The sequence below is a fragment of the Neopelma chrysocephalum genome, unplaced genomic scaffold (genome assembly GCF_003984885.1).
Source record: "Neopelma chrysocephalum unplaced genomic scaffold, ASM398488v2 Primary Assembly neopelma1_24, whole genome shotgun sequence".
NCBI lineage: Eukaryota > Metazoa > Chordata > Aves > Passeriformes > Pipridae > Neopelma > Neopelma chrysocephalum.
The window spans coordinates 40,626,997-40,651,416 of NW_020897693.1; the positions used below are offsets into that span (position 1 = coordinate 40,626,997).

Below are 24,420 nucleotides of genomic sequence, written 5' to 3' on the forward strand. Positions count from 1 at the left end.
ATCAAGTTCTCTTACAGGAAAATGGAAGAGGTTATACTGAAGAAGATACCACTAGACCAGATAAGATTTAAGAGAGGTAGTCAGCATTGGTAAAGTCAACCAGAAAACGTAGCTCCACTCTACATTATGTTGACATCAGCAGACACAAAAACTGATATTTGATTTCAATTTTGAACATTTAAAAGTGAGAGTCTGAAGACAGCACAGCGTCCATCAAATATGCAGCAAACCATTCATAATGGACGCAAACATGCTTGCCAGAAGTAACTATAAATTAATTCTGATTTCAAAGTTGATGTTTCTAATGGCGGCAAGACAAACAAAGTGCACAGCCTCATAAGATGACAACTGCATATTCCTCTTATGTCCCATGTATCCAGCTGAAGGTTCTCCACAGAGGCTTAGACACCTTCCTGGATATTTAAAGAATATAAATGCAATGCGATAATAAAGGAGCTCATGGATAGGTATGCACATTTATAGGAGTCCCAGCATCTGGGAACAGAGAATACACTAGAAAAATACTAATTTAAAAGCAATTTTTAGTAAATTGCAGGATTAAATAGCACAAAGCCGGAGGAGAGTATGGATATATAACTTAGCCTACTTTCCCTTTTTAAACCCAGGTGTACTTTGGCATTTTGTTCCAGTGCAACCTTAATCATACCAAGTGAAAAATTTATATGATTGCTCATATGGTTTGCGTGGGAAGACTGAGAAGGGTGTAGAGGGTGGGCATGTGTGAAAGCTCAGAAGTTTCTTATCCCAAATACCAACTCTGAGGCAGCTAATAGTAATTGCAAACTGCCAGAGAGTTTTCTCAAGTATAAGAAATTACATCAAGTGCCTCAGCAAGTTACAGTAGCTAAAGCTTTAGCTTTGCACTGAACATCCTCTGCAGAAACTACCCAGCATGTAAACCTAAAAATGAATCACATTACCTTAAGTGTACAATATGTGTGTTGTGGGACTGGGGAGGAAACGAAAGGCAGGTCACTGAGTTAGTTTAAGAAAATGAGCAGCTGTAGATAAGCCAGGTAAATACAGTCATATGGAGTCTCACTTGATGTCTTGAAAGAATGCAGAACAAAGTAATCAGAATAGTTTAGCTTTTTTCCTATCAGTAAATTGGATTTGAGCATACAGGGAGCTATATAGATAATTTAAAGTCATATTTCATTTGGCAGAGATGTACTCTCTAGATATTAGTTTAACTGTGACTATATCACTGCAAGAAAAAAAGGTCAAGGTCTCTCTTCACTTTACTGAAGAGACAAGAAAAATGACAAATAACATCCTCCTTCCCTCATGCTCCCCTCCATCTATTTTACACTTAACACATGCACACAGCTCCCTCACCAAAGAAGACTTTTGCCTCAAAATCCAAACCCAAAATCACAGGAATCTACCTTATACAATCCCTCTCCCGTTTCTCTGTATGTAAAAGACAGTACTTGTTACATTTTGAAGAGCCTATAGAAGTTTAATTTTTTAAAATCTGTGATCATAAAGCACTTTACAAAAGTTATGGAACACAATCAATTCAGAAGCACTGAATCTGCAAGTCATTCTAGAGTCAATAATGATAATATATACCTTATTATGTATAGTTTCCAGATAGACTGAATTTACATTAACAGTATTCAAGCATTTAAGACGTTCAGGAATCTTGTAGCAGAGAGAAGGCACAGGATCAGTAATACACTAAGATTTAGCACACAAGATATAAAAGCAAAAATGGAGCAGGAGAGAGAAAGGGAGGGGATTTTATTATTGAGAAATGACTTAAAAACACATGTAAAAAATAGCAGGAGTCTGTGCAACAAAAATGTTGGAAGCTGGGCTACTAGTGCAGGATTCAATGTCAAGGTAGCAGAAGACAAATATACTTATAAGAATTAAAGCAACACAGGAGTTTGGTGCTTCCGGATCCACTTAGTACACATGCAACATCATCCCTGTTTCTTGTGCATTATGACAGTAAACAGACTGGACCGTTACACATTTCCCAAAATGCAAGCAATAAACAAAGTATGATGAAAAAATATTCACAATTCTAATAAAGAAATGCTAGGGAATTGTATCTAGTAAGGAAAAAATGAAGTACACTGGTGTGGGATTAAACCAAAATTAATCTTTTGAATAGAAAAGGTTGCATTTATAAAGCCACACAGAAAACTTTCCTGGATCCAAGAAATATTTGGACTATAAATCTTAAAAGAACTAAGCCAGTTCAGAAAACTGAAATGGGATGTTAATAACAAAATGAAAACCTGCCAACTTAACAAATGGGGGAAGGAAGGGAAGGGGAAAGAAGCAATGGAAAGGAGGAATACCATCTGACAAACTGGTCTCCCAAATTAACTTAATTTTTTCAAGTTCCCCTGAAACATGGCTGGAGGTATGAGCACCTCAGGGACAAGTATTACCAGGAAGGTTTTAGAAACCAAGAGGTAGAACATTTGAAAAAAGCTTTTCTGAAAGATCAGCTTCAAGCATCTGTGGAAACAGCTCTTCTGGAATACAGCCCGCATTAGTAACACGAAGAATTTTAAACTTTACAAGGAGCTCTTCACACTGGGTTTTGATACACTGTTAAAAAATATGAAGAATGGATAAAATGTACAAAGTGATAGGATGATGAAAATTAAGCTGTACATTTAATGAGTATCATGAATTATCTGTTTGTGTCAGTTTGTGAGAGTCAGAGTTTAAGCTACTGGCACATGGCGACAGAGTAACCTTGACATAGTGGAACAGCAGTTGACTAAGAATGCAAGTATTGAGCAAAAGACAATACTGAAAAAAAGAAATGAAGAGTAGGACAATGTGTGTCAGAGACATGTCAAACTGGAATAAATATAACAAATAAGAACAGAAATCTGTTTGAGTCAAATCCTCTGGGTTAGGAATTAGGTAAAACAGGTTCTTTTAAAGACAGACTAATTGGGCATTTGTGCCAGCATCAGTATCTGATATGGACGCAGACTTTTATCACCAGCTAAAAATAAAGTGAATTGTATCATTTTAGGAGACTAATTACCCAGACACAAAATGGAGAACAAATCAAACTCTTAAGTGGAAAGGCTTAGTTATTCTTGGAGCTAATAGCTGGTAAATTTATGAAATAGCTACTGAAGCAGCAAATGACTCCATTACTTCAAGACTGTTCTCACTAACTAATGAGGACATTATAAAACAGCTGCTGATAATCTAATCCATATATTACTGGATATTTATTTAAATAAAGAATGAAAAATCCCAAAGGGGTTTATAACTAGGTCTTTGAATTTCACTGTCATACACCCAAATTATTTGATAGCAAAGTTTAGCAAAGATATCCAGAATACAGCAGAAGCCTGGTGTTTAACACGAAGATGGTAAAATGTTTAGGGATCTGTATCTCAAGTTGAAGAGGTAAAACTCCCTGTGTGACAAGCCAGTCACTGATTAACACTGTGCAAGTAAGACACAGAAACATGCAGAGATCCTATCAAGAATAGCAGGGGGCAGGCAGGGGAGAAAAAAAATCAGCACAGAAAGCCACATCTTAGGTACCTAGTAAAAAGCAAAGCTAAACTACATCTGAACAGGTTGATATTATTATACACAAAAGTTATAGTCTTTTAAGGCTTTTTTGTATTTAAGTAAGAAAAAAAAGAAAATGTGCATACTAAACAGGGACAAGGGGATGAAAATTAAGAATATTCAGGAATTAATCCCCAACCTCCACCACAATCCTTACCTATGTTGTCTCAGATATGAACTCTATAACAAATGGAGAATAAGAATTATTAAAGTTAAAGACTGATTGATGATTAAAGTTAAAGCAGTCAAAAATAATCCATTTCTCAGAATTATGGAAACAACGACAGATAAGATTGTCCTTTCTAAAGCAAAAACTCTAAAGAAAATACCACTTCTGTAATGACTGGGGAACAGCAACTATATTGCCAATGCTTTTTTCAAGAGGAAAGGAGTATTAGATAACATCATTAATGAAAAAAAGGGTTATTGTTCAAGTTTAATAAAGAGATTGTACCAACAACCTGTGTAACAGTTATTCCAAACCAGAGCTGCCTAACAGTTGGGTTCATCAAGGTAAGACAGCTGTGAAGAGGCCAGATGCAATTCAGGAATGCACTCATTGGATCAGAAAGAGAAAGACACAGTGTCACTGGAGAATACCCCAGTGAGACCACATCTGGAATGTTACATGTAATTCTTATTGTAAGAGTTAAAACCACACACATGAGAAATTTCAAATTAGAGCGGCTGCAGAGAAAGGCTGCAAGGGTGATCTATGGACTGGAAACTGCAGAGTAGGAAAAATATTTCATTTAGTTAGTCTAGCAAAAAAAAAAAAGCCAAGAAGAGGTACAAATTCTATCTATAATTACAGATGAGACAAGCACCATGAAGGGAAAAGAATAATTTATATAGAGGATAATGTTTCCACAAAAATGAGTGTATATAAAGGCCATTCAGACCTTAGGTCTCAAGATTACAAATAAAATTGTAGAAAAGACTGCTTCCTCACAGTTTGTTTTGGATAGACTGCAGAAGAGGTGGAACAAATAACCTAACTTCTTAAAATACAGCTGATAAGTTCATGGGGAAAAAAAAAGGAAACGAAAACCAAACAAAAACAACTCCCCCCCCCAAAAAAAATAAACCACACCAAAAAAACCCTCACCAAGTCTAATCATATGACTTGTCATATCTTAGACTAACTAGTTTGACAATAATTCTGTACTTAAAAAAAAAAGAAAACCAAAAAGGGTGATGCAGAATATAACACTAAAGGTATTGATCTTTGAAAATAAACCTTTTTTAACAGACAACGTAGGCTTCCTTTCATAAGATCTGAATTTAAGGGAAAAAATAATTATGGTGATGTAAAACTTACATGCATATTTCATACAGCTTAATCTCATTTCTGTAACAAATTGTCATAGAGTCAATTGCTTGTGCAAATTAAATCAGGTTAACGCTGGGACCCCACAGAGTAACTGAAGTGGGAAAGCAGTACACAGAATGCACAAAATGAATTAAGCTGGAACAAATATTACTCAATAGTGATTATCTGTAAGAATCTAAATCTATTCACCTTTCCTAAATAAAGTGTTAGCAAGTCATTTCTTGCACTCAACAATTACATATATAGGAAAAACCTCTGATGACCGTTACAGGAAAGAGAAAACAAGTGAGGAAGTCGGAAGAGGCCGAACCTTGGCAAGTTCAGTTTCGTTATGTCAGTACATTCTATTAGCAACTGCTCTTTTAAAAATCTTATAATTACTCATAAATAAATGGCTCAGAAGAAAAAAAAGTTAAAATTAGAAGAAAATCCTAAAGTTCCCAGTGTTTATTTCATCCACAGTTCTGATTTTAACAGTTTACTGTCTGCAAGTTAGTAGCTTCTTTTAGAAGGAGGAGCTAGGGCTGACTGCTTTAAGATCCTTCACTTGGGAATTTCAATTGAATGCAAAAGGACTCTTAATTTACATGTAATATATCCTCCTAATGAAAAGATCCTTATAAAACACAGTAGGAAACTTTCCAAACAAACTGTTCAGCAGCATGGCTTAATAGCTGTCAAGTCACATTTCTTTTTAAAATCACAATATATAGCTATTGGAACAAATACAGCCTTTGCAATCTATATGTGGAAACATCCTAGAAATAACTAACCAAGAAGCAAAGAAGACTGTCAGAAAACAGGTAGTTGAATATAAGTCCCCAATGAAGCCATTATGCTCAAAATAATTAACACAATCCTTTCCAAAAGACACGATGCAGGCGATTCTCTGTATAATGCAGCAATAAATGATATTGAAATATTTTTTGCACTTGTTCACATGTGATGAAAACTGACTACAGTGCAACTGAAAGGCCAGGGCACATGCCTTTACAGTCAGCAAGCATGGTGACGTTCCTACCAGAAAGGACGTTTGGAGGTGGTCTTATTACAGAAGCCAGCATCAAGAGTATGAAGTTAGCAGTATTACAAAGAGCTTGGCAAAGAAAGATATAAAAATCAATGGCTGGAAACCAATATGGGATCAATTCAAATTAAAAACAAAATTGCAGTCTTAATGAAGAGTGCAACTGAGACAAGCTACCACAGGCTGCAATGGCTTCTCCAGGTTTTGCTTCTTATCAAGATCGAATGTCCTCTGGAAGGTACGCTTTAGCTCAACCTTTATTAATAGAAAAAGTAAAGTTAAGTAAATTTAGGGACTTCCAATACATAGACAGTCAGGTGTTTTAAAAATTGATCTTCCTGGCTTCAAACTATGAATTCAAACATTCAGTTTTGACAGCTGCCCCTTTAACACCTGCTGTAGAAAACTTACAGCTTCACATTACTCAACTCCCAAACACCTGCCTGACCACCAAAACACAAAATGACACAATTGCAAAAATCTAACTTACAGGGAAAACAACAACATGAAACCAAATAGAATATGAAAGAATACAGTTTTATAAAGGATTTATTTACATGGTCAGTGATCTTAGATGCATCACTTCTATCACCATGTTAATCAAAGTACAGAAAGAAACTTATGGAGGTGTCTGCTGCAATTGAACGCTGAACTGCTGCACAGACTACTCCACTTTGAGCATTCAAGAAAAGTTTTATTATCAGGAAAGATACAAGTAGTTCATTATAAAACATCAAAAATCATCATTTGTAAGTACCTTGAAATCACTGTATGCCCAACACAGGTAACAAGAGGTCATGCAAACAAATCTAGTTTTTGTAAAAGCTCCAGAAAATCATTCAACTTAAAAAAAAAAAACAACCTCCTAAACTGTTTCTCAATCAATCACCAAACCTTCTCCAAATTTGGCTGCACAGATCCCAAGTACTGCGAAGCCCATACAATACAGGAAAATGGATGAAGTAAAAATGGACTGTTCGGATTGCTAATTGAAGTATGACTCTCAAACAAGCAAAAGAAGCAAAAGAAACCAGCCCTCAAGCCCCAAAATAAGACAATTTTGTGAAAATCATGAATAGGTATACTTGGTGTGCATTTGATGGCCTTCCCTCTACCCTTTGAAATATTATTCCCCATATATTTGTTCATAAAGCAGTTCAATCTTGTGACTTTTGGTGTAGTGTATGTAAACTGTATTCCATATTATGAACTCAATGTCCTTAAGAAAATGTAAATCTGTAAACTATAATAAAGATAGTTTCTGACTAAAGCCAGAACAAACTAGTTATACTTGAAAACTTTTTGTTTTCCTGCCTTGAATACCCTGCAGCAGCCAGCTCATGACCCAAACTGGGACTCTTTCAATCAAGTTTCAAAGAAGAATCTACAGCCTAGCAACTATAATTCAGGGATAAGGCCCTGAGGCCAATGACCAATTTGTTATATAAAGTAGTATCTACCAACAAACAATGTCTTTTTAATGGACCATTCAGTAAAAGCACATAACAATAACTATAGGGGAAGGGGAGTTAGAAGAGCCCAGAATAAAAAGGAAAAACATAAGCAAACCATACTGTCTTTCATGACTTACAGAAAAATAATTCCTGAGATCTAATTCATATAACTCCCAAGATAAACAGGATCAAAATGGAATGGATTTGAAAAAGCATGTTGTCAAATGTTGACAAGACTGTATACACAACCTGAAAGACACGATTTTGGCAAGCATAGCACATCACTACTTCTTATCCAATCTTATATTACCACCCTTTCCTCAAATAATTCCCAGTGCTCTATTTATCAAGAAAAAAACCCAAAACACAAAAGCTTAAGTTTTACCAGCACCACACACTGCAGTGCAACTATAACCCACCTTGGGAAAGCAGAATACCACACTATTCCCTTCAGCCAATAAATATCCTCGTGTCCCACAAAACATCAGTGTATGTATCATCCCATATTGCCTCTACCAATCAGCTCTTCTTTTATGCCCACCTGAACAGCTCCCAGAGGGAAAGAGATTTGTTACTCAATGAACTGAGAGAGATGTTAAAAGGCCCTTTGATTCTGGGAAATCTAATGTAGCTCAATAGAGCCCTTGAGGGTCAGGAAAGAAAGGATTTAATAGTTTTCAGAGGAATGACATATTGGCCTGATGATTCTGTGAAATATTCTCAGAGAAAAAAAACTGCCATCACACTTCAAGAAATGTAAATGTTTAAACTGTGAACTTAGTCTTCAGTTGTCTTCAAACCTGTTACCATATGTCTTTCCTTTTTGAGTGTACTTAACATTAAAATAACATGCTTGCACTTCTCAAATAACCCATCTGTTGTTCCCTACTTCTGCTACTTTAAAAGCTTGTCAGATGTTCTCCATTACAGTTCCAATTTTCAGCATAAAATTAGCAATTTACTATTTATTTTGCCTAATTACACTAATTTCAGGCAATATATTCATCTTTAAGTGCCCCAACACTTGAAATAATGAGGGAACCCCAGTCAAGATGAAGAAAACAATATCCCTAGTATTTAATTCAGAAACCTAACTCTCTCTCCCTTGATTGAGAATCTAATTTTGACTAACCACGAATTAGAAACAGATAGAAGTGTTGTTTCAAGATTTCACATCATTCAAAAGACCACTAAGATATAAATTCCTTGTAACAAGCAGATAAAAACAGGAAAGAATCATACAAAGGAGTTTGTAAATAATGCTCCTCAGGTAATCACATATATACTATATATATTGCACAAGGTTTACAAGCCGAATATGAACCAGTGCAACACAACCACCATTACCTTACATATCCCTGAACACATCCTCAGACTGTAATGCACACCCCTGGGAATGCTTATACATTCAGAGGAGGAAATCAGTAGAATAATATAGATAAAACTCAAGGAAATCCCAAGCAACCAAGATCTCAAGCACCCCTCGCAGTTAAGTACTTTAGTAATTTAGGATATACCGTGGCTCCTTCCTCCCTACTCTCCTCTCATTCAGGGTAGCAGGTCCCTGCTTCTGTTTCAGGAGGAGAAATGGATCATCTCACCCAGCTTCCCACATATTTTAACGGCTAGGACTCGGAGCAGCACCATTTGTGGGTTCAAACTTTGTCAAGCTGGAGAAGAACTGAACTTCACGTTTCTACTACTGGGACAAGTTGTCTAATGACGGGGGAAAATGTGTAACTTTAAGTGAACAAACGCAGTAGCACCTGACTAGGACTAACTATTCAGGATTTTTGGTGCTGGCACCTTACTCCCACCCATCTCAGCAAAGTACAGTATTTGTAATCTTTTCAGTACCTTAATCTGTTCAGCAGTCTTTTATTTAGAGATTTTTTTGTCCCTGGATCAAAGCATGCTCAGATTTCCAGAGGCTTCAGAGGTAGCATTTAAAAGGAGATTGATAGTATTACTCTGAAAAATACAGCTAACTTGTTTGTAAGTAGAGTAGCTACAACCTAGCAATTTAAGCTGACAAAAAGTTTGAACCAATAGTGTTGTAGATATTCAGCAAATATCTTGAATTTTTATTATCTCTGAAAAACATTACTACATATCTATTTCACTTTTAGTGGTTTCTTAGATTTTCACCAATATTTTTCCCAATACCTCTTCAGGTCTCAGAGTAGACTGTGTATTTATGTTCCCAAATTAATGAATAAAGGAAGAACAATCAACACTATTCAAAGAAAAAGCTACACCTTCCTGCTAACAGCCCAATGCGTCTGCTCATTCCTTGCACTCCTTTAGATAATGATAAGACATAATTCTTTGGCTCTGAGGAGTTTCTTTCTACTTATTGACCTTGAGGCATCTATGGCAAAACCATTATCTGACTGGCCAACTATCAGCTTTATAACGCAGGAAGGTTAGGGCTAATTTAAGATACAAAGGTATGCTTGCTGTACGCCTCAACTATTGAACACGAATTCTAGGAATACATCAGGCTTTCAGATGTAAAAAACTAATAGTAAACTTAGTAAATAAAAATATTTACTAAGTGATTACAAAAGAGTGCTGGAAAGCATCCACTTCCCAGCATGACTCACTGCATATCCTGTAACTTCCTTTCAACATCTGGAATTTTATGAAATGCTGTATTATAAATTTCTGAAAATGTAGATACTTTTTAAAGAAAAGCAAAACGAAAAGCTGCAAAGAGGGCAGGACAGCACTCAGTGCAGCAATGCAATTACAGCATATAGAGATATGCAGATAGGAATAACAATGGAAGAAATAACATAAATCAAAAGTTCTATGTTTTACTTTAATACTTCCAAATATAGAGGTTTATTATGCTGCAAAGCCACCAAAGTATCAATTTGCATAAGGCTGAGGTAATGGAGACATCCTAGTTACAGGGGCCGGGATCAGTTTATCACTATGTGAGTATAACCAAAATTGTGTATTCTACACCCTCTATGTCATTTCTGATGGACTGTTAATAAATGGATCATTTGCAGCAGCTGACCAGGGCACACCTAACAGGCTACAAGCTGGGTGTTAAAGAAACCCTTTGAGGCACGGGAGTGTTTCTTATCTTCAGACTAATGACTCAGCTGTGGTAACTCCCCTCTGGGGAGGCATGAGCATGTTCACACCCAGCCTGGGGGATCGTCTCTGCTAATGGGCCATACTGGACTGGCGTAATACGCAGCTACAATGACCTAGACCATCAAAGATTCCAAAACTATCTCATGACTCACAGAGCTAAATCACCCACTGTGAAACTCCCTGTCCTGTAGGGAGGTACTGGGCATTCCCACCTGAACCTAAGCATATATTGGGACTTCTGGTACCACTCATAAGATCCTGAGGAAGACCAGAACTTTAACAGGATTGCGACTGCCACTCTCAACAAGACTGTGATCATTACTTTGACGGAACTGTGACCATCATCTGGACCAACAGGTTTCCTTTCCTTTTACCAGCGGGCCATGTGGTGCTCAGCACAGGGGTTGATGAACACCATTTTGTTCTTGTCAGAGGGTACGGGGTTATACATTTGTCTTTGGGGGTTAAAACCAGTTTTTTCTCTGTACTGTATCACTGTATTTATTGTAATCCTTTTAATAAATTGTAACTCTGACTTGTAATCTCTCTTGAGGTGGGTTCGTTTCTCCCACCAGTTTACTTTTAAACCACCACAGCAGTCTAACAGGAAATACAGAGAATACCAAGAAAACTCTTGTAGTATTTACTTATTAGGATTGCAGACATAACTGAAAGATAAAGCATAAAGATAAGTGAAGTGTTTACAAAAGCCAATAAAGCACCACAGGTGAATAATCAAATGTTTCAGTGTATTTAAAAACTAGCAAGCTGTAGGGGAACACAAGAGGATCTCTTCCCAGTCTGCTAGGGAATACCATGAGATTATATTGTTAATAGAAGTTGCAAAATAAGAAAATGGACTCAGTGATACACTAAGCACTTGTGTTTTGTATTTTATATATATGCACATACACAGAGCACCAAATACAGTGTTCAAGAACAGACTGTAAACCTGAGGTTTTGCTGACAAATCCTTGCAAAAATTACCCAGTTATGTGAAGCAATCAATCTAAATTTATATTATTGACCAGATATGTCTGTCTAGTTGTCAGTATCAATTGCAGAGAGCATCCAAGAAATCTCAATCATATTTTTGACTTCTCTGGGAACTTGACGGCACTAAAAACCAGACTCTGAAAGACTTTCTAGAGATATATATATAGCTGTGTTGCACCTTGGATTCTTCAGCAATTGCTGCCACATCTGATGGTGATTCCTAATGCCAAGATATTCCTCTCAAATTCCCTGATCTGCACCAGTAGACAGTAACACAGTACACTGTACGGACACAGTTTTGCATTATACAACAGGACTAATGATTTAGAATCACTATTATAACTCGTATGATTAATAATACATACATGCATTAATACAAAGATCAGTACTGTCATGAGCAACTTGGGCAACATGCTTAACCAGAGCTGCAGTATAAACAAGTCTGGAAAGGCCATGAACCACATTTGAAAAACCCATAAATACCTTTTGAATGCTCAAGAGTAATTTAAAATATTTTACTGAATGAACCTTTGTTTTTGTATTACAACAGAGATTAACGTAATAGGGAGCTCTCTTACAACAACTGGGAATTCTGAAACTACAGTTTCAGACATACTTCTACACAATTATTACTCTGAGAGATACAGCAGCTTTGTCTGTTATTTACACTGCCACTAAGCCACAGAAAATGAAACAAGGACAGAAGATGACAGTCATAGTTCTTTGAGCATATCTCTTTAAGAATAATGGGGTACAGAGTTAGGTTGCTGATACTTCAATTGCATCTCAAACCATGACTTGCTGACATGTCCCTTGGTCCTGAGGAAAGCACAGACAGGTTTGAGAGAGGAACTTCTAGACAGTTCTGAAATCATGAAGCATGTGTAGAAGCCCCTGACAAGAACCAAGACAAGTCATAGGTGTGTGGATAAACTAGGAAGTGAGAAATAGCAAAAGGTCACAAAAGCATTTACACAGAACTGGCTGCAAGCCACAGAAGTTCTGAGGAGAGGTGATATCAACAGAGGTCCTGGTCAGATTTATGAGGAAAAAGGCAACAGTACCTTACACAGACAGTCAAAAGGAGAACTGAAATGTCAAGGAACAGGAAGGAAAACCACTGCAATCTCTATTTTCAAACTAATAATTCTTTAAAAAATCCTATTTTTTTTGTATGTTGACATGATAAGAATTTATGATACAGGCCAGTCATTTATAAGTTAATAATGAGATACTTCAAAAAAACTGCCTAAATAAGCATGTAGGATATTTGTAATAGTATGGATTACAACCTTACTGACAGTTGGTAAAGACTGGAAAGTTGGAAGACCGGAAGTTAATGGAAGATGTCCCTGAGATATTTCACTGTAAAGCATTTAATGAGACTTTCATAAGAAAATAAATTTAAAAACCCCAAAAAACTAAAAAAGTACAGAACTCAAGTGTATTTTAAGATGTTCTCAACATGAAAAATAAACAGAAAGAATAATTTCTTCCTTAAACAAGAGAACATTTACCAAACATGCTTCTTCCCTGTTCACTTGTTCAATTATCCATCGGCCAGCTTCAGATGACTGGTTATTATCCAGGCAAAACAGGAGATTCTCTGTTATGATGTATTTTACAGAACAGATTCCATACAATATGCATAGAGTTATCTGTAGGATGGAATAAATCTATGCAAGCTAATAGTAAAATCCTGTTTATCCTTCTTGGAATATTGCATAAAAACAGAAGACACAAACATACTATAAACCATGCAACAGGGAGAAATTATCTACGCAGAGTGTAGAAAAAAACTATAATAAGATCAACTATACAGGTCTATCCTCCCTTCCAAACCAAATCCTTAATCACTATTTAACAAACCTTTAATAAAGAGAGTTGCATTAAATGGGGAGGAGGGAAGACTACTGTAAACAAAAAATAGACTAAACTTCAAATCCATCCCCTCTTGAATGAGATGAGAATCTACGAAAAATAAGTATGAGAGAAAGCATAGAAAGCAAACATGACATTCACTCACATAAAATTTTCTGGATATTCACTCAAGGCCATATCAATGATATTCAAAGCATCATGATAATGTTTCTGGGCTGATAGTAAGAGTGCAAGGAGATGAAGAGAGTTGGCATCATCTCCTTGTAGTTGCAGAGCCTGACGAACATAACCCAAAGCTTCTGGTATCTGATTTGAAAAAAAAAAAAAAAAAAGAAAGCACCACTATTAGAAGTGTTGCTTATTACTTGACTGCACATCCATAAAATTTTCAAAATACACATAACATGTAGAATTCTATACACTCCTGTAAGACACTACTGAGAAGTTTAAAATGGACCTGATGCTCTACAGTTAACAGTAAAAATTAAGTAAGATACATAAAACAGTTCCCTTCAGCCCTTTAAAATATTCACTTACTATTCGCTTTCAAGTATTGGTTGTACTTCTAAATGATTTTGAAAATACTTTAATTGTAATGCATTAACTGAAATGTATAGTTAGACAGGAACAGTAACTTTTCTTACATAGAATTTCATTATCTCCTCAGCAGCATGTGCTTTTGTTCAAAATAAGTACATTAGGTGTTAAAAACAGAAAATTTAGTTAAGCAGCATGAAAATTTTGGAATTCAGAATTACAGTCATAGCCTGCTACTTAAAAATGTTTTGTGCTAATTAATTGACAGTCTATTCCACACTAATGTGACATAGACCAAGGTCTGCGCTTCTCTGTCAATAGCAATGACAAGTACTGACCTAGATTGTGTTCAAAAATAAACAACTGTGCTCAAAACTAAAATAAAACACAACATAGAAAAAGGCTTATCATTATAGATACAATATACAAATCCATGTGATATATGGTAGAATGCCTTAAACATAACAGCTGCACAAATTGGACTAAACTCTGATCTCTTTTATAGAGTTAAAATATTTTCCAGTTTTCTTAAACACTTTTTTTGTAATTTTGTTCACAATAATCAAATCTCCTAAAGGTACTCAGAAAGGGCACAGATCTTAGCAGATACTCAAGATTTAAGCACTATCAACATCATTGAAGACTAGATTCAGGAGTCCCACTCTCCAGGATCTGAGCAGAGATTACACATAATAGGTAAAAACATGGTAAAAACTGACCTATTTTTTTCTCTCCATCTAGCAACGTAAACGCTGAAGTAAGTGGATTTACTTATGTCTTATTTCTGATCCTAGAGCTGGAAATACAGGCAGAACTCCAGAGAAATCTATAGATAAGACTGAAGATGTTTGGAGAGAGTATTTCAGGGTTTTTCTCTCATATGTGCATATAGGCACAAGGAAAACCATGTTTTTATTGAAGAAATTTTCACCTGTATCCATCAACAGATAGAAATTCTAATCCTCATGTGACAGTATGATGCTGCACTTTTAAAAGAAAACTAACCTGTCTGGATATGGCAAGCTGCAGTGCCAAGTAAAATGCTGCCAGATGATCTGTTGGAGACAAACTGTGAGCCCTTACAAATAAAGAAACAAAACAAACAACAGTGAGTTTTGCCCCTGTTCAGACAGGTTAGACATACCTACAAATGCATATGTATTCATTTATTCATATTCAGATCTCTTAACTACCCATATGCTCATATTTTGATAAAAGCAGTGTTCATTCAGCAACTTTTCACATACTTCTTAATCATCCGTGATTTAAAGGAAGCACTTTGGGATATTAAAAGTAATTTTTAATAGAAATTAATTGTGTAATTTCAGTACAAATCTATAAAATGAACAATACAAAATGATTCTTCAAATACATTATACTCCGAAGCAAATACTAGATGTAATTACTTAAGAATAATATATAGTTATAACAAAAATTAATTAAATGAAGTTTTCTAACAGAAAAAGGAACAAAAAATCCAAACAAAAATCCCCCAAAACAACATGCCTTCAAAGAGAAGAATTACATCATCTGCACAAGAAGTACCCAAGCAATCACACTGAATGTGGCCGGATGGTTCTGAAACACAGAACTCAAAGAGGAAGAGTAGTAGCACAGTAGGTCAGAGTTTTGTTCATTCCCAGACTCATAAAGTTCAAACATATTTTCAGTCCAGCACAGTAAGCCTACTAGGACACCAGTTACTTCTTGGCTTTAAGTTGCTTTAAGACTAAATTAGTAGAACATCTTGTCATCACAGAATCATTAAAGTTGGAAAACACCTCTAAGATCATCAAGTCCAACCATCAGCCAGCACCATCATTGTGTTCACCACTAAACTGGAGATTAGAGGCACAGGTAAAGCCTGTCCAGGACCAGCCCTTTTTAAAATTTAAGTTCACAAATTAAGCAATACTGAGAGAGAACAAGAGATTTTAACTTAGAGGGTACTTGTTCAGTCACCCAAGCTCCAGATAGTGAAGGAATAAAGCTGTTACTATCTATCTACCATTTGGTGAGTTCTGTGAAACTTCAATTCACACCAACCACAGAAAAAGCACTGAAAGACTTCCAAATTTAAAAAAAAGTCAGTCAAACACCCACTCAGTACTGTGCAAAGATAGTAAAAAGCACCTTCTTGACTGACCACTATCACAAACTGGTAAGCCTTGAAATTTGGCTCAGACAAGGGTCCAAAACATAACCATATTTCTTCAGGGCAAATATTTCTTCAGGAATTGGTCCTCAAGGTAAGTGATTAAAAAATCCACAAAAAAAAATTAAAACAAACGGCACATCAAAATACTCAGTCCAGTATAGGCTGCTCACTTTATGTAGGAGATGAATGGAGAATTTGAACTTCCATCTCCTAGAAGACATTTATTTTTCAGATGTGGGAAGAGAAAGTGGGCATGACTCTGGTATGTTGAACATAACATACTCTCTGTGGTAGCAAATTTTCAGTACCATCCTATACTTATGTTATCAAAGCAAGGAACCAGAAATATTATCAATTATATTGGAGTGTATTTCCAGTACAGCTGATCTATCAGATATAAGTCTCTCTATAAACACAAGTGGGGAAATATGTTAATATGGAGAACAAACTCCTTTAAAAACATACTTTTTCCCATTTTCTTAGAAGGTAGCTTTGGGGTTTTTGAGATGCCAAAAGTCTGTTATTTTGGAGGACCAAACCATTCTACTCAAGATTCTGTATGGAGTCCAAGCCATTCATATGAGCAATATCACTAACAGCAATATTAGCAATTCACTAGAAATTTCAAAACATACATCCTGCACATGGGTAAAACCTCTGAAAGATAACTTAATTAGAAGTCTATGTACAAGTTCATTCTGAGAAAGGACAGCTGAAAGGATGACTACATAACTGAAAGGATGACTAAGCATAACTTAACATCAATACCCTGGAATATGCAATTAAAAATACAAAACATTGTTTCTAGGATACTGTATCAACTGAAAGCAGATGCCACTAATCCTCATGTTTCTAAGATCTTCTGTGTATAAATTTATATTCTGATAGTTTTGAAACAGTGATGATTAAGCCAGTACTGGTAAGAGGGATGGGTGAGGAACTGTGGTATAAACCAGGAGGTAGAAAGTTCAGTTTCAACGTGGAGAAAGAATGCTGAAGTACTAAAAAAACTAATTAGAACCACTAAGGAACAAGAAGAGCAAAGACATGTTAAAACATATTTACATACAGAAGAATAGCTAAGACAAGACAGAAGAAAGAAGGACCAATATATACCAGCCTCGCTCTAAAGTCACCTGCAAAATACTTTTTCAACTATTCCTTCAGATAAAAATCACCACTAAAAAACTAGGACTTCATTTCACATTAATGCACAAATCTGTGTCCCTCCATTTAGGCTTATCACACCAAAGGAGGCTTTTCAAGGGTATATAAACATAAAAGAGACATATTTAGATACTGCAGCACTTTTGTCAGCTTTTCCATCAAGATTTGTTTCTTCTATAATTAGGGTAGAGAGTTCTCATTCACCTGTTTATTCTCATTTCGTTTGCAGAGTCAAACCCTTGAGAATGAACTACTGTCATCCCCAAGGGCACAACTTCCATGTAAGACACTTGGAAGACAGGGCATTTGCGCTGTCACTGCCTACACTGTTACATGTCCAGACAGAATTTTTAGTTTATCCCTAGTTTACTACCTTACTACCTGCAATTTGCCCCTCACCCACAGCAGCAGGGCCTCAATTATTGCTCTGTCACTATGGAGGTAAGTGCAAAAGCCTACTATACAACCTGATCAGCGGCTGGCTCTTAGAAACACTATAACATTGAACCATGACTTGAAACCATACATCACATGATTTTTCCTTCTAGATCAGAACAGAATATTTGAGTGAATATTTTATACTAGAGAGCAACACAAGTGTCTTTAAAATTAAATAAAAGGAAATCCTTAGAAATCAATTTAGGTAATTCTGACAGAAGATGATGGAAATAAACGCTAAAGAAATACATTCTGTACTGAGGAAGGGAGACTCCCAGAGGTAAAGTTGTCATTACACGATCTTCTACAAGTCTCTCTTTTTAACATACAACAAAAGCTTTTCACTACATATAGCAGAACAAAATGAAAAGATCAACACCCACTCACCTCTGAAATGCAAGAAGAGCCTTTCTCTGCAAGACCTCTTGCATCCCTCGCAAAGATGCTAAAAAGGATATATTGAATCAGTGATGAATGATGAAGATAATTCATTCCACACGCTAATTGAAGAAGCTTTAATACATTGACTGAAAAAATGGTTGCACATAGAAGCTTCAATTTTATGTCTAGCATTCTGCTAGGTAACCTTTTTTAGAGAACATGGGAATTTCCAATTTTGAATGTTTATTCTTATCTTACCATCAGTGGCCTGCAGACTGTAAGTCAATCCCAGTGCCAAGTAGCCTTTTGCTTTGAACTCTGATGTTTTGTCCCCAAGATCAACAACTGCCTTGGCAAATCTTTCAGCTTCTTCCAACTGAAAACATTATAAAACATCCATGTAAGTCTAAAACTAGCTAAATATTACATTAGAATGTGAAGAGTGCACAAAATGTATTTTATGCACACCGAGACTGTTAAAATCTCAGCTGTGATTGCTTTCAAGAACCATTTCATTTCTCATTAGACTTAGCTGTCCTACTCAATAGTGAGTAAAGAAAACAGATTTTAAGCTGAAACACTCATTCTTATGGTAGAGAGAAACTCTGTCACGTAACACACTGTGTTTTTACCTTTTTTCTTTTTTTCTTTTTAATTAAAAAAAAGTATTTCTGGTCCATATATGCCATCTACCATTTTTGCATTTTTTATAAATAAGAGTTCTTGGCCCATGAACAATTTCTTTAGGAAAATCAATCACAAGAACTATGTCTCCTGTAAAAAACAACATATCCATGCAGAACTCTGTTTTGAATACTGTATTGCTGAATGCATGCAAACTCATAAACAGAGAAACATAAAAAAATTAAGGTTTAATAGCACATCCACCCTGGCACACTATTTAACAATCTAGAAAGAAAAAAATAACATCTGAAGCCATTCTAATAAATGTAAATGCTAAGTACAGTAAGCTACTCCATATGGACTCAATCCATAGGGAACAATTTACAGAACTAGGATCCACTTTAATTAAGACTGTATTTTTGTCAGCCTCAACAAGTCATGTTTCTGCTACTACTCTATTTTCTCAGTTTCTGATTGTGACCTTTCCCTCCTTTTTTAAATATTTTAAACATATTCTTCTAAAAATTACATATATATCTCGAAAACCACATGATGATGTTCAATCGCCTTAATGTTTTTATACAGATACACTAATTTCAAAGTTATCTAAAATACAACTCAAGTAACTTTTTTTTTAAAGACACTGTCCCTACTATGAATTCATAAACACCAGCTACCTGCAAACATGGTACCAACAGAAGAGTCTCTTGATTATGAGATTTGTCTCATTATCTTCCAAAAAGTTATTTTCCTTTTGCACAGAGGAAAGAGAAGTCTAAGTTGCATTTATAACCTGTCTTCCAAGAACACTTCAATTTTTATACATTTTAAGCTAGGTCATAGATCAATATCAAAATATGCTACCTTGATAAACATAACCACTGCTGTCAAATATTTCAAATTAGCCATTCAAACAGGGATGTACATGTGCATATACATACAAGTGCTGTACTTTTAGAGATGCCCAAGTGTATGCAGTCACTGTGAGAAACTATTTGCTACGTCGCTAAACCAAGATTTTAGTACAGCTCTTGATGAAAAGACAGAGTGGCAAAGCTTACCCAGTGGAGAGATCCCATACAGAGTTTTGCAGCAAGGAGTGGAATAGTTGCATCATCTGGTTTCAAACGTATACATTCCTTCAAGACTTTAACAGCTCGAGCAGACTGTTAAAAACATTTTCCATTGAAATTACTAAAAGCATAAATAGGAATCTTCTATCTGTGAAACATAATTTACTTTATTTTTCCCACTTGAAGGAGACATTACTACACATTTTGTTGAGAATTTGTCACAACTCCTCATGCCAGTGCAACACAAGACTTGCTTTTGTTATTTAACCCCTATGAACTATCATTAAGCATCCCCATAGAAACATTCACAGAGAATGTAATTCCAATGGTACACGACTCAGGAAACAGTTTGAGATGCATTTAAAACTTTGCTAGGCCTGTAACCTCACAGCCTTTGAGCCAGACAAATGAAAGAGAAGGAACAAGACAGAGCCCTGAGAACAAGCAGTATTTTGGTGTTCTTTGGGAGTTACGACAGCAATTAGGAATAGCTCTGATATAAGACAGACTGGCACTGTTCCTCCTTTTTTTTTTAATTTATTTGCCTCTATCCAATCACAATTTAGAAGATAACTCAAAGTATATAGAGAATAGGAGGAAGAACCAAGCCTCTTCAGAACCAATGTCCTGCTAAAATATTTTCTAAGGAAAATACATTCCCCCATACTGAAAATAAACAAATTATTCCCATTGAGAATGATCTTTTAGAAAATTAGTTGTTTACATTACATAATGAATGTGATTTATTTTCTTTAACATGACAGGGAAAAGCAAAATAACTGTAAATAGAGGATTGCATCTGATAGCATAAGTTCTTAGGTTATATAAAATTTTAAAAATATCCATCAGTTGCCCAGAATACACAGTCTCAAAGACAGCAACATTAAAAGACAGACAGAAATTTCCAAAGGACAAAAAAAAGGCAAGAGCATCAACAGTCAGCATTAATTTGTACCTCGGTATAAAATTCTTTCATCAAAACCATATTTAAACAAGTTTTAATGTATAATAGGATCGCGTATAAATCACTGCTTCCATTCAATCAGCCAATCTTAAGATTGTTGGCAAGACAGCTGTTATCACCGCTTTTCAGTCTTCTTTAGTTAGAAACTATTGAAATAACAACATTCTTTGTACAGCACTAGGTATAAATTCAGTAGTAGAGGGCACTTAGGTGATTTAAGGATTAAAATTATTTTCAAAAACACTATGGATGAAAATTATGGAAATGTCAAATGTTGTTATCAAACATCACCAATACAAGAATTACATAGAAAAATTTAGACTTACTTTTCCTGCTGCCATCAAGGACAATGCAAATTGATACCAGAGATGGAACTCCTCAAATGCAAACTTCATGGCTCTTTCTAAACACTAATTATGGGGGGAAAATTGTTATTTAAGGGCACATTCTTCAATTATTAATAAGATATAGTATAAAGATTTTCTTATAGACTCATATCTAACATACATGTAATTAAAAATTTAAATCATCCAAATACATGAAAACAGCTCCCAGATTCTATATGTAAAAAAAAAGAACAGAAAACTGTTTTCCTGTTTATTATGTTTGTTTAAATACTCCTGCTGGTACTGTATTATGTAGTCTGAAACAAGGAATGATAAATAATAGTTTACTAAAGATACCATCTGTAAAAGGCAGGAGATAAGCCTTAAGTGAAAAGGAAAAGAGTACACAGCCTCTTCCTAAACTGTGAATACTTAACAAGCAATGGCACCATGAGTACTTATAAGTACCATTTAAAAGGAGGGCTGGTGTATAAAGGTTGACCTTGCAGTATTATTTCTGTTTTTAAAAAGTTTAACTTCACACTCCATATTCTGCTGAGATTTTAAACTAAATAACTGAATGCCAAAAGGAAATTCATTATTACTATACTGAGACTAAATACATTAAATTAGCATTATATGCTAATTTTGGATGGTTTATATCTGCTGTTGTCAATAAGAATTATTCCATTTTGCTATCCCCATTTTTACTAATCAGGGCAGTTCCAGAGAGTAGAAAGGTAAAACACTTTTCTGGATTAAACTGATTTAGGAATTAATTTTCTAGACTGCAGAGTCCAATTTCTGCTCTGACAGCTACAATGTACATAAATTATAAAACCATGAATTATTCTTCACATTCAAACTCAGCCTTAACATTACAGAAAGCACAACCAGGTGTGCAGTGTGTACCACACTATAACAGAATCCGATGCAAAGCAAAAGGATCACATAAAGAAACAAATACATAAGTTACGTGTGATATCTTCTCCTGTTATTTGAGACATTCCCTTTCACAGACTTGGCAAAAGAAAAAAGTTGCTAAACCCCTCTCTCTCACCCTCCAATAGCTGTGGTACTAAACCAAGTGTCTCTAAATCAAGGAGAACTAATTCAGGCTTTCTTTTCAAATACACTTTTAAACACAACTCTACCTGTTTTGATACCAGTGTTCTACATATGACTTAAGTAATTTCAGTACTGCTTCCAGAATTCTGACCTACAGCAGCCATATAATCCCAGAGATTCACACGAAACAGTGGCATATGGAAACTTAATACTTAAAAGTTTTTAGACTGTCTAATCATACTTTCTTCTCCCATTGTTATATGCATGTCTGTGCACTAATTATACAGAAGTCTTTGTTCACAATTAGAAAAATAAAAATTTTGTGTTCTTGGCCTTGCCTAATTAAAAACTAATTACCAATTCTAACTAGAAGACAACAAGGTTGAAGAAATTGATAGTTTAGGGGTTTATAATTTTGCACTTATAAGGACACAGGACACAACTCTAGATTATTCTAAAATGCTTGATTTTCATGTACTAATGATCTAGCTACCATTCTTTTTGCTCAACTTCAAGTTCTATTTACCTGGCTTTGTTCAATAAGAAATGTGACAAGTTACAGGATTTTTCTTTTCTTTGTAAGATGACAGAATTGGCAGTTATGTGTGCGGGGGTAAGGGATACATGTACATGTACATGTTTGTGACCTATGCAACAACATGAACACCTCATAAACTGGATTCTTCTGAACAAAGAAACAACAAGTAATTTCAAAGAGCTAAAGGCTCTATCAAGAAATCCACATCAAGCAATAGTACCTAGGCAGACTGTAAGATAACATTCAGGATAATAGCAACTGACTTTAATTGAAAATATATTCAGCACAATCCCTCTTCTGAGGAAAACACAACTGTCGATATTGCCTTGTAAATAACCACAAATCACTCCATGAACAGATAACGTTGAACACACTACAGAATTTTGTTGCCTCGCACTATGGTCTCCTGAAAAGAATATGCTTGAAGTTAGAGAGTTGAACGATGAAAGGATGAAAATCTAGGAAAATTTCTGGTCTGGAAAGCATCTCTTCTAATAGGATATTTATAAGCTCAATATGCTGTATCCCTCAAAGCTTAAAAACCAACTTGATGACAACCAGAGAACTTTGGTTTAGGAAAGAATTATGACCGTATAAAGTTCTTTCATCTAGTTGAAGCCACCCTAAGAAAGTGAAAGCCCATTGTATGTAAACTCGACAAAAAAATGAGACCTTTTCAATTAAGAACATAACTCAGCATCAGAACAGTTTAACAAGGATAGGACAGATTTTTTATCATTTAATGTTTTTATATAACAGCTGTCTACTTCCATAAGTAATCAGCTATAGCTAAACCAGAAGATGACAATAAGATATTGGAACTGGTGGGTGAATCCCATTTCTACAGTTAGAATAACTTCCTGCTTTCTAATTCGAAGCTACAACAGCTCCTCTAGAGCAACCATAATCAGCTCACAGAGAATCAAGCACTAAAAAATTAAATGCCTCTTACATAACTGAACAGAATGTTCTACATTTCTGAATTTGTGTTTATTGCAATACTTTAGATTATAAAGGTTACAGACTACAGGCTGCAGGATTTGAGGGCAGATATCCTCTACTCACTAAAATGTAAGAGCTTCTTGAAGTCTATGTTTTCTTTGGATGACAAGAAAAGCAACAAATGAGATGTTCTAACCATTTCCTGGTAAGACTCTGCTGCAGCTGTATATCTAGAATATCTGTATGCTAAAATAAGTATTGTCTATTATACCAGATCTTCATAAGATGATTTTTTTCATGTTCAGAAAAGATACTTAATGGACATATAACATATGTTTTAATTATACTGAACTGAAAGTATTTTTCCAACATAATGGAATTATTTTTTCTTTTTTAAAGAGAACATGTTAAAAGGACATACGTACAATTTTGATTGAATATTACTACAAAGATGCTAGACAAAGATTTAAAAAAAAGAACAAGAAAAGACCTTAAAACAAGCCTTTGCTAGACTTCTGGTGTCAAAGCCTAAGCCATGGCTAAAAACCCTCAACTAAGCAGCTGGTGAAACATGGAGTCTTTTATTTTCCATGTACTTGTGGATCTGCTTTTGTCTGTAACCAAGATCACCACCAGCAGAAGCAACCCCTAAAAGGCACTGAAATCAAAGATCTAAATCCACTATTTAGAACATTCAATTGTGCTCAAAATACAGAAGGAAAAGGAACAGGCAGTACTCATCTGTTAACAGGGGCTAAACCAATCACACAAGCAGTGAGGGAAGCAAGCTCTGTGCTTTTCTCCATGTGAGGGG

General features: G+C 35.4%; 1 protein-coding gene across 3 annotated transcripts in view; it reads right to left on the reverse strand.

Moving 5' to 3' along the window:
* The window catches only part of TTC7B (tetratricopeptide repeat domain 7B), a 134,893-nt gene that overhangs the window by 51,539 nt on the left and 58,934 nt on the right, over positions 1-24,420 (reverse strand). For all 3 annotated transcript variants that reach the window (XM_027673400.1, XM_027673391.1, XM_027673407.1), the window contains exons 10-15: positions 21,059-21,142; positions 19,757-19,861; positions 18,330-18,447; positions 18,078-18,135; positions 14,933-15,005; positions 13,536-13,696 (exon numbers count right to left, since the gene is read on the reverse strand). In XM_027673400.1, coding sequence (XP_027529201.1) covers positions 13,536-13,696; positions 14,933-15,005; positions 18,078-18,135; positions 18,330-18,447; positions 19,757-19,861; positions 21,059-21,142 — 599 coding nt within the window. The remainder of the gene's footprint in view (positions 1-13,535; positions 13,697-14,932; positions 15,006-18,077; positions 18,136-18,329; positions 18,448-19,756; positions 19,862-21,058; positions 21,143-24,420) is intronic.